The 12,067-nt window shown below is 40.9% G+C and overlaps 1 protein-coding gene across 1 annotated transcript in view; it reads left to right on the forward strand.

Moving 5' to 3' along the window:
• The window catches only part of LOC100714419 (uncharacterized), a 247,343-nt gene that overhangs the window by 174,743 nt on the left and 60,533 nt on the right, over positions 1-12,067 (forward strand). Inside the window, exons 137-139 of the mRNA XM_063250621.1 lie at positions 4,237-4,325; positions 6,833-6,882; positions 7,321-7,488. Of these exons, the coding sequence (XP_063106691.1) occupies positions 4,237-4,325; positions 6,833-6,882; positions 7,321-7,488 (307 nt within the window). The remainder of the gene's footprint in view (positions 1-4,236; positions 4,326-6,832; positions 6,883-7,320; positions 7,489-12,067) is intronic.

Raw genomic sequence — 12,067 nt, forward strand, 5'->3', positions numbered from 1 at the left:
TTGTGCCGAGAAGTCTGCTGTAATTCTGATGGGTGTTACCTTGTAAGTGATCTGTTTTTGTCTCTGATGGCTTTTAGTATTCTGTTCTTGTATTGGATTTCTGGAATTTTAATTATTATATGCCTGGGTGTAGCTCTGTTTGGGTTGTAGGTGGCTGGGGTCTTGTATGCTTCATACAACTGAGTATCTTTACCTTTTGCTAAATTAGGAAAATTCTCCTGGATTATTTCTGTGAGTAGCTTTTGTAGTTCATTTGTTTGTGTCCCTACTTCTTCTTTTATGTTCTTAATTCTTAAGTTATAGACCTCTTATTATCTTCTAGTCTTTGTATTATTGCTGTTTGTTTCTTTGTTATTTTTAAGAAGTTTTTCATTTCATGCTCCCATATTACAACTCTGCCCTCCAGTTCAGATAATCTGTCCTTAGTTTCTTTCAAGCTGTTATGCCAGTTTTCGATAGACTTTTTAGTTTCCTGGTAGTCTCTTTGAACCTGCTTCACGTATTCTATGCTTTCTCTATTTTCTCCATTAAACAAGTCTCCCCTCTTTCTGTTCTTCCATCCCACCATCTGTTTTTTCTTGGCTGGTGCTTAGCATTTCTCTAACTATTCTGCTTATGTCTAGCTTCAGGTCATTAATAACTTCATTCCTGAACTTGTCTATGAGGCTCTTGAGATAGCGCTTTATGTCTATTGGTGCTGTGTCTGCTGTTGTCTCTTTCTCAGGATTGGGGGCCGAGGACCCTTTCTTGTTGCTGCCTCTTCCCATATTCTTTGTTCCTTATATATGCAAGCATATATAGGAGGCCCAGCTTCCTTCCCTGTCAGCCACAGTCTGATTGAATTGTGACGGCTAGGTGTTCCCACCCTCCGCAGCGCACCAGGAAGTTGCAGACCAGACAGCCTATGCGCGGCCCACCACTCCAGGTCATTCTACCTTCAGGAGCTGGGACCTGGGCTGTGCTAGCCTACTGGATCTCAGCCAGCAGCGTCACATGGGCTAGTCACTGCTTACCAATCCCACTTGAGAGGGGGATACATGACTGAAGTCACTGCAGCACCCTGTTCCCGCAAGTCTGCCTGGTCCCAGAATGTCCTCTGTTGGAGTCTCCTGGACCATGGCAGAGTCCCAGTTTTCCCTCACTCACCGGAGGTGGATGCAAGGCTTTCCGCCCATTCCGCTCTCAATTCCGTTCACTGATTCCTGTTCTCAGAGCTTCCACGCGTCTCTCTCCCTGGCGAGCTGATGCAGACGCAGTGGCGGTGGCGCGAAACCCAAATCGCGGCTTCCAATGGCACAGGCTCCAGCTTCCATGCTGAGGCTTTATCTGTTCCTGTTATAGCACCAGGATTGCATTCCCAGCTGGTTTCTCTCAGCCCAGTTTGTTCTTGGGTCACCGGAGCATATCTCCTCCTGCTTATGATTCCTTACTCATCACCATTCCTGAATTCTAAGCTGGGTGTTTCAGAGAGCCTCTGTAGCTGCTGCTATCTGTCCACCATGTTCTCCCGAAAGTCCTCGATAATTTTTCTTTTGTGCCACTTAGGTATTAAAATTTGGGCCTTGATTTGTACTAAAGAGGTACAGATTTCACTCTTTGTGAATGAAGGTGGAACTCCATTGTTTTTAATACATTGAGAGTCCTTGGAGGTTAGGAATATATCTTTTCCTTTGAACCTCCCTACTGTCTTAGTTGAATTGTATACCTTTACTAAAGTATGCCTAATTCCACAAACAGTGGTTTCTTCTACTGTAGTTGTTCATCTTAATCTGTCCTGTGGCCTGAAAACAAAACTACCCTTCTAAAATGAAAATCTTAATCTATTGCTCTCCTGTGTGATGTGTGGAATGCCTTTTTCACTAGGGTATTCAAAGCTAACTGTAATCAGTTTCCCATTGAACTTAATAACTGTGTCTCCTGTAATACCTCAATAGCCTATTGTGCAGCCATGCCCAAACATGCTATTCCCCAAACCAACTCACTGACTATGCTGCATTTAGGTATTTGCATTCATTTCCCTTTCAAACCTGCCCAGGGCCCTCAGTATTCTGGAAAGCCCTGTACTACTGACATACAGTTCAGCCCCTGTGCATACTTAATGATGCAAGTGAAGCTCAGATTTCCACTGCATTAAGTCTTCTCAAATTCTTCTAGCAATGAGTGTGCTGTTTCTTCCGAAGTTTAGGTCCTTTTAAAATATATTTTGGTGGAGTTTCATTGTTACAGTTGTATGTGGTTCCTTGTGACCTCTTCTAGAAGAATTATTTGGAGACAAGTAGATTCAGTAGCAAAAGGCTTATGATACAATTGCGTCCAAGGGAAGCCTCTTGAAATTGTTTTGGACAAAAGTGTGTGGTGTCTCTATTTGCTCCCCTGAGCCTGGAATGTGTCCTTTTGTCTCTGTCATCAGCAACAAAACAGATGCAAGGGCAGTGCCTCTGCAGTGATTTCCCATGATTCTTCCCATGTGGCAGGTATCAATGGCGTTTTAATTATCAACTTAGTTATATACACTGTACTCAGACAATAAAGCAAGTATATCTTCGTGTAGAGTGTTTTTGTGTCCCCATGCTCTTGCTTAGGAAGAATTCCAAGCTCTGTGTATTTGGAGGAGGGGTGAAACATTTACAATGTCACTTTTGCCTCCTGAGGAATCTGTTGAATGCTATAGCTACATCTTAACAGTGTCTGTGGGACTACTCTTCCTCTCAGACTCTATACTGTACGATAAGTTCCTGTTTTGTTTCATTCACAGTTTTTCAGGCCCCGTTGAAAGTTGTACTCTCTGAAATTTCTTTGAGAATATAAATCTACAGTTGGTTATTTTGACTGACTTTCTTGGTGCCTTGTTGTTTGTGTGTGTAGTGATATTTTGCTTTTCAAATGTAGTGAGCATAAGGACTGTGACGTGGGTCTCCTTCCTGCAGAGGTGATTTGCCTTCTCTTTGGGTGCAAGCCAGTGGGTCTGCTGCCAACTTGGTATCATATGAGCTTGCTCACTGAGCCTGGCTTCACATGGGAATTGAAGATTCAGGTTTTCTTTTTTCTGTATCTTGATTCAGGTATTCTGTAGTGGCACAGTTTGGGCCTTCTCAGGCATTTGTCCTTGGAAATGCTTGCTTGGGGCTGGAGACCGGTGTTTTGCTTTCCTATTTTTTCTGTGGAGTGTTGGATACATCCTATATTTACTTTGAAGTCCAATGATAATTTTTAAAAGAATTGTGCTTTTGTAATTTATCTAGGATCAAGTAATATATCAATGTGGATATGTCATCCACATTGTACGGTCTACTGTATTTCTGTAAGTCTCTTTCAAAATTCTTGTAGTATACTAAAGTTTGTATCACTTTTCCTCTTCTGACTTGATTATTTGGTAAATGGACCCAATATTTCTTAAAACATAGAATGTCCAAAAATTCAGGAATTGTTAGTTATTCATCCTTGTGTTTCCTGCACTGTGTAGCACTGACTATTTCAGACGTGCAGTGAGTGAGAGCAGGCGATTGCTTTGATAACCTGAGTTGCATGGAGAAGGCTGAACTGTGAAGCCTGCGGTAGGAAAGGTGAAGCAGGGCGAGGCACAGGAGGAGCAGGAGCTGGGAGGGAGTCCAGAGGAGTTGCTCAATGAACAGATCCCAAGCAACTCTGCTTTCTTCCTTCTTCTTTCCCTACATGCATCTGATTATCTTTATCAGTATTGTTTTATGTTTTCATTTTAAAATATAAAACAAGCAATTAAAATGTCATTTTTGTCTAAACTCAGATTAATGATACGCCCCCAGATAAGGCAGTTGCCATGGTATAGACAGAGCTTGCTGAAGTTTTTGCTTTCTGAGGAAATACGCTGCTGAGGCACAAAAGTGGCTCTCCCAGAGGCAGCTGACACTTGTACTGTGGGGAGCATCGCTAATGTGATGTGGCTGCACAGTTATCGTCTGGTATTTCCTTCCCATCCAGTTGTATGTGTTGTAAATAATAGCAGTAGCTGTAGTTTTAATGTAGTGATTGTAGTGATTTTTACGCTTATATTATTGTATGTTTATTGCAATGCTTGGGGCATTTCTCTCTTATGTGACACTGCTATAAAAGAAACTCATGCCAAGTTTCTCCTAGTGCCTGAAGGAAAGCAGAGCAACCTGATGCTAGTGATTTTTACCTTTTCAGCTTGTTGGATATGTGGGCCAAAGTTCTTAGAGACGAAGTCTTTATTTCTTATATGTCTCTCATTCCCTACAGCCGGAAGAATCCTCTTGGTCTCCTGATTGCCCTGGATGAGAACAAAGAAGCAAGAGGGGAGCTCTTCTGGGATGATGGCGAATCAAAGGGTGAGTACAGTTTCAAGAATATTGCTGTTCTGAAACCTTAATCTGTAACTTTTTGCATTTTGTTCTTATTAGCCATTGCTGTATGGGAAATATCTCCGTATTCGTAGTGAGTAATGTCAAGAATTTTGTTTGGATTTCTCCTGAAAAGTAATGTGGCAGTAATGCATGAATCTCAGACAGAAATAAAATGCGTTTATACCAGTAAAATTCTTCTCCGCAGCGGTCATCAATGACATTTTTTCTTATTTTGTTAGTGTTATCTAGGAGATATCTTCAACAATTTTGTAATATCAGTGATTTCCTCCCAAATCTTGTGAACATGTATTGTTATGAAGAATATGAACTAGGTAGCCAGTAAGCGTATACTTCACCAGGGAATCTATAAGTAGACCTGAGTTAGACGCGTTTTTCTGTGTCTATTATATTAACTTTTCTTTTGTCTGTAGCTTAGGGAGTAGATTCCCATAGGTATATGCATTGTAAGTACTTGAAAGGGACATTTTTCAAGGTTACAGTAAAAAGAAGAAGTAATGATGAGATCTTGGTCTCAAATACTCTGTGTGTATTATATTTATCCTCAAGATTTATATATAAATGCTTTATAATTGTGCATAACTAAAAAGTATAATCAACAAAACTGAATAGATTCAAGGTGAACTGTGTATAAGTGTATTTTGTGTAATGATTACACTGTCCATTGAACACATTGGCCAACATACATGCTGTATCTTAACTTTCAGAATTTGTTCTAATCATTGAAGATTTTACACACTGAGGAACCTGTATGCTTTCTCTCACCTTTCTGTCTGTTAACAGCCACTCTTGCACCCTTTGATCAATTCTGTCCATCTTGTTTCAGAGTCCACTTATAAATGTTCACATAAAAATGAAACCACACAGCTTCCAATTATTCCTGGCTTATTTCACTTGCTATAATGTGTTCCATCATCATCCATGTTGTCAAAAATGACAGAGTTTGCCACTTTTTTTTGCCTGAATAATACCCTACTGTCTGTAGGTGCCACAGTGTTTTTTTCCATGCCTCTGCTGATGGACATTGGTTGTGTCCAAAAATTGGTTATTAAGAAAATGAATTGAAATATTGTATGTAAGGTTTGGAAGTGTGAAATTCCAAAACATAAGGAAATTTCTTTAACATTGGTCTGGTCTACATTATGTGGATATAACATAAAAAAACAGGCAACAAAAGCAAAAAATAAACATGTGTTATGACATCAAAGTAAAGGGCTTAGGCATATTGGAAGAGTTCAACAGAGTAAAAAGAGATCCCACAGAATTAAAGGACATGTGTGCAAACCACAAATTTGATAAAAGGGTTAATACAAAAACATGTGAAAGGCTCCTATAACTCAGTAGCAAGAAAATGGGTATGCTGATTTACAAATGAGTCCAATGGACATTTTTCCAAAGCTGGCCAACAAGTATGGAAATGATTTGCTCATCACTGAGTTGTAGGGAAACATAGATGAAATATTGCAGTGATGCATCAACTCAGAATTGTCAGGAATCATGCAATAGGAAAGAGCAGAGATTGCAATGTGCCAATAGTTCTGAGGAATGGGGGAAAACCTGATAATTTCTTGGTAGAAATATAAATTGATCCAACTATTACATACTGTTAATAAACATTTTTTAAAATATTAAATATTAATGTTTTTGGTTGGATCATTGAACACAACTGTTTGCAGTCTCACTCTTTGAATGTCCACTTTGTATGCTTTGATACTGTGACTTGAGCAACTATCTCTAAGATGATAATGTGTAATCTATTAACTGGTGATTTCTTACTGTTTTTTTTTGTAGTTCTGTATTACTTGTATCCTTATACCACTTTGTTTGGTTTTGTTTTTTCTCTTCTTCCTTTTAAATAAAATTTAAAAAAAGAATATATAAATAGCACAGATAGAAAATGAACTTATATTTAGAGAGAAAGCAAGGGACAGAGAAGAGCCTTTTAATGTATGAGACCTAGACATGGTTAGGAATCCAGAACTTGCAATCATTTAAACATATTTTGCAAATGTTTCCTTTAATGAACACATAACCATTGTATGTATTTCTCAAGGACAGTGTGACAGTTCAAGGAAACTTGTATGTTATTAACTCAAATATTTGTCATTTCATTGGGCTGAGAACATTCAATTTTTTCACCATGTATTTGATATAAACAATAAATTTCTTTTATGTTTTAGAAAGCTGAAAAAATATTAAAAATAGAACTATGTGATCTGGCAATCCTATTTCTAGCATCTATCCAAAAAGTATAGTGAGTCTATCAAAGAGGTATGTACATTCCCACATTAATGGCAGTTAAGATCCAGAGACAGTCCATGGTTCCACTTACTGATGAGTGAATAAAGAAGTCATGGCAGATGTACAGTAAGGAACTCCTGCCATCTGTGAGACAGAGTCAGCTTTAAGGAGAGGCAGATGAGGTTTGTGCTTTGGTGAGCAGAGAGTCTGAGTTGCCTTTTTTCTGCTTTCAGATACTGTGGCCAATAATGTTTACCTTTTATGTGAGTTTTCTGCCACCCAAGTGAGTACTGAATTTTTATGTATTTTAGCTGTGGGCTTTCATCTGACCATTAGCACAAATGTGCTTGTGGATGTGTCTGATTATGAACTTAACTTACTGGGATTAAGGGTGATAGTTGGAGATATTTCCTTTTAGGATATAACAACCAGTGGTTAGTAACAGTGTGTGTGTGACCAAAGGAGCCACTCATATTGGCAAATCAAAGCAGCTAGCGTTTATAAGTACAGATTTTTCAAATGTCTGTCTGCATGATGCTGGCATTTTTCTTATACATAGTTTTATTCAAATAAGATTATGCTCCTTGACTGTGCATCAGTAGCATAGTCTGAAGAATTCAGAGCAAGAGGAAGTATCTGGTCCTGGGTGTAGCATTTGTACATGAGCAAGTGTGTTTTACAGGTAAACCTTTGTGTTTCTTTGTGCTTAATTGTTTTGCAGAACCACCTGGAGGTGAAGATTTCTCAGTCGACCTACAAGGACCCCAATAATTTAGCATTTCAGGAGATTAAAATACTTGGAATAGAGGAACCTATCAATGTCACAGTGAAGCACAATGGTGTCCTGAGTCAAGCTTCTCCTAATGTCACTTATGATCCTAATCTGAAGGTAACACTGCATTGTGTGAATGCGTTTGTTTTATTCTTCTTCAAAGCTCTGTGACTTTTTTCCTGTCATTTGTTGGTGCAGGATCAGAGATCCATGTGAGTGCTGAGTAGTGAATTCAAAGTATCTGACTAGAAATGAGAAAGAGACAGACAGACAGACCAAGAGTGAGTTGAGGAGCTACTGTGGAGTAGTCTCTGATTCCTCACTCATCTATACTTAAATGTTCTGCTCTCTTTAGTGACTTTTCTTTCTGAGAAAGAGTTGTCATGTTCACAAGAAAACCAGTGAGTAATGTGGGGACAGGATCAGAGGAAAAGGGATTTGGAAACCTGTGACAGATGGTAAAATGTAAAGGTGGGATGCAGGGTTCTCATAAATAAAAATTGTGCAGGGTGTTTGTTTTTTTCCATCTGTACTGAAACTGACTCCAACACATACTGTATGTGGTAAAGAAGTGCATTATGTGAAATAATCTGCCATCCTATCAAATGCCTTGTTTGTTCATTAGGTGATAAGAAAAATACAAGTTTACATTGATATTCAGAACGGACCCTCTTTAACAGGTTGTGATCAGTTCCTCTGAGTTCCTAGCATTATAAGTAATTTTTATTTCAAGTTATGCTTGATCCGGCCCATGGATCAATCCATGGGTTGTACCTGGAGGGGGAACGGGGATTAAATAAAAACATGGGGGAGACAGAGAGAAGACTGAGGCAAGAGAGTCCAATCAAGCCCCGTTTATTCGGGAAGTGATTACATCTTTTATAGGCCAAGGGCAGGCTGGTGGGACAGGAAGAAGCTACGGGGATGAATACAACAGGGTCATTGTCATGTCTGGGTATGTGACGTAAGCAGGAGAGGATTATGGTTAATGTAGGCAGACACATTGTGCCCATAGGAGAGAGAGAGAGAGGCAGGGAGGCAGCAATGGGGCTGTAGCGCAGCTCCCTACATCTCCTCCCTTCCTATATTATTTAATCAGGAGTATGGCAGGCCCTGTGAGGACCGCATCTGTCTTAGATCAAGGACCTCATTACATGAACCCAACCAGGCTTTACCTGTCATGGGCTTGTGGGACAGCAGTTGGTCCTGTGCCTGTCTTAGGTGGCCGATGGAGTTAACATGCATGTCCTAGTTGCCCGTCTCTGACTGCCTGTCCATTGCCCCAGGACAGTTAGGCCACATCGTCATATGGCCACTCATGGGAATTCCTTCCTGGTAGGTTTGTTGATCTGCCATCTCCAGCTGATGATAGTGTACCTGAATAGGCTTTGCCATAAACGCATCTATCCAGTTATTAATGAGCATCATAATCCTCTGAAAAATACAAGGACTCACAGAAAGGAGAAGCAATAGGGCAGCTAGGGGACCCAAAAGGGGTGCTAAGTAAGGGGAAAGCTCCCCCCCACACACACATCAAGGAGAAGGGGTTGGAAGCCATTTGTTGTCGCTGTTGAAGTTGTTCTTCTATTTATGGAGCTTGCCTCGCGTAACACTGGACACAGTCTATTTGGCTGGTTTATGTTCCTCCAGACTGAGAAGACCCTCCTCTGAAGTCACAGGGGGTTGTGTGCATGGCTTTCAGCAGTTGTAGTCTGTTTGGCAGGGGTCTAAATCCACCATGGGTGTGGTATGGCTCAAGGAGAAGGCTGAGTAGGCAGCATAGGGCTCCGCGGAGTTGTGTCACCTGTAAGCGAACACAGGGGATTGTGCCTCAGGAAATGACATTATTCCTGGGCGTTGCATGGGGTCTTTGAAGAACTGTCTACTTGTTTTACAAGGTGCTCAGGTAGCCATCTAGCCTCTCTATCTTGTTGAGAGTAAACACTTACTGAACCACGTCCCCATATAAGAATGGGGTCAGGGCCATGCCATGAATTAATGAGGGGGTCTCTCCATAGTACAGAAGCAAATTGCTTTTGTGTTTCAGAATGCCAAAAACACATGCCTGATGACTGTCCAGAAGCATCCAAATTAAAAAAATTAAGGATGAATAAGGCATGAGATAGAATATTTTTAGGTGTCCTCCTTGTGGAGTACCATTCCCCCCTTTTTTATCAGCAGTGAGTTTTAGAGAGAGATGTGCCCTTTTAACTATGCCTTGACCTTGAGGGCTATAAGATATGCATTTTATATGATCAATATTAAGATGTTGACAGAAACGAGAAAAGGCAGAACTAGCATAGCCTGGACCATTATCAGTCTTTAATTGTTGTAGGCATCTCAGAACTGATAAGGTAGTTAACATATGGCTAATAACATTTGGTAGCTTTGCCTTTTAGGGATAAGTCCTCTAGGATTAACCCCAAAGTGTGGAACTGGGAGGTGCATGGCACAAGAAAGGCAATCTTTTACTATCTGTCTGGCTTGTTTCTATAATGATCTTAATACAGAATTACAGAAAAACAAACGGTAAGAAATCAACAGTTAATAAGTTACACACTGTCATCCCAGAAACAGCTGTCCAGGCTACAAAACCAAAGTATGTAAAGTGACATCCAAACAGTGACACTGCCAACAGCTCTGCCCAACGATCCAACAAAAACCCAGTAACATGTTTATCAGTCCCACACACTTGCCTTCCATCTCAAAGAGGGCAAGACCAAACATATCAAGACAGAACAAAACAGTTTTAAAAAAAATTAAAGAAATATAGATTTCAAAGCAAGTGTACTGGAGATCTTTACTGTTAAATTGTCTCTAGTTTCCTCCAAACAGTTATTCCCATCTTCACACACATTAAATACACACAACATATTATAGAACTAATCAAATCATTACAGGATGATGAAGGCTTCTCAGTCCCCAAGATCTGACATTGGGGAAGACAATAATAACTATCATAGTGTCTCTCATTCTCGTCTCAGCAGCTGTCCCCTCCTTACATATGCTGAAATTAAACTTAAGAGACTAGACCAATATCACTCAAATAAGTTAAATGAGTCAAAGTAATTGACATTGGAATCTCTATCTCTGGAGTCTTTTTGTAAAATGACCAGTTTCTCTACAGGTAAAACAGTCCTGTTCATGCTTTTGAGACAAGAACTGTCCAACTACAAACCCCTGCAAGGCAGCAGCCACAGCAAAGGTGTATATATCCTGTTAGGCCTGTTCTATTTTTACGAGGTCTGATAGCGGCCTGGCAGATGGTGCCGGTGCCTTTAAAAGCCAGCTGTTCAACAAAATCAGTGCCTGCATCAGCACGGCCAAAGACTCCGCTAGCAGCAGCAAACAATCAACAAGCTCTGAAAAGGGTTTATCTGGGCCTTGCTTAATGCTAGTGAGAGAGGAGCTCATATTATCTTTAGCAGGCAGCTTTCTCCATGCTCGAGTCGCTGCTGTTTGAATTTGAGTGAAGTGTTGGATTAAACTCTTTTTGAGCCTTTCTGCATGCATAGGCATCTTCCACTATTAACATATTAAGGTCCCACCTATTGCCAGCCTGTGTATTGTGCCTAGTGGTCTCTTTGTAATTTTTTGTATATTCTGATTTTTACAAAAGATTATCCCCAGCTGATAAAGTCACTCGGGCCAATCTTTGCCAATCTGTAGGTGTGAGTCAGCCGCCAGCCAGAGAATTTAAAACAGCAAGAGTGAAAGCAACTGTAGGGCCATATTGGGCAATTGCTGTCTTTAATTCTTTTAAAGCTGCCACTGTGAATGGCATATGAGTCCTAATGACTTGTGGAGCTAGCAGTGTGGTGCCCACGCCGTCTTGCAGCTGTGCGGCGCCATCTTGGGGAGGTACATTTGTTTCTGTCACCGGAAACACAATTTTGGGGAGGGACCCACGCTGATGTGGCGGAAGTGAGGCAAGCGCCATTTTAAGAGTGCCACAAGGCTTGCCGGAGGCAGGCGCCATCTTAGGGGCAATATAAGGCTGTGTAGCTCGGAGGGCCTTGTGTGACCGTCTCCTCAATATTAGGATCTGCATGCCACTGAGCAAGCAGATCAGAGATTAAATTCCAATATGCAAAGGTGGTCACCAGAACTTTTTCTGGACCGAAAACCCTATAATAATCTTTTAAAGCATCTCTTACTCTTTTTTGCCTCTTGGTATCTATAGAACCCTCTAGGGGGAACCAAGGGCAAATCTTATGAATAAATTGAAAATACTGCAATAATTCTTTTGTTCTAACCTTACCTCTCTTGTCTTTCATGCCTTTATAAGGCCTCCTATGAACACTTCGTGTTTGCTCAATGCTTGACCCATGTCCGGGAAAGGGAATGGAGTCGCTGTTCACTCACCGTGACTCGGGTGCGACTCGGGCGGGACATCAGGTAGTCGTCCACGCAGGCCTCAGTCCTTGATTTAATGTCTTTTTGTTTTTAGCTTTGATCCTTGATTTAATTTGTTTTTCCTTTTGCCACGGTCTTTGGTTCAATTTGCTTTCACTTTTAGGCGGCTTTCTCGAATGGCTCCCTTGTTGACTCCCCCGTGCCAGGAGCCCCCACATTGTGCGCCACTTGATCCAGCCCACAGATCAATCCATGGGGTGTACCTGGAGGGGGAACGGGGATTAAATAAAAACATGGGGGAGACAGAGAGAGAGACTGAGGCAAGTTGAGAGAGTCCAAT

This window comes from Cavia porcellus, unplaced genomic scaffold, assembly GCF_034190915.1.
Source record: "Cavia porcellus strain 051 isolate PalLab524CR breed Dunkin Hartley unplaced genomic scaffold, mCavPor4.1 scaffold_6, whole genome shotgun sequence".
In the NCBI taxonomy this organism is placed as follows: Eukaryota; Metazoa; Chordata; class Mammalia; order Rodentia; family Caviidae; genus Cavia; species Cavia porcellus.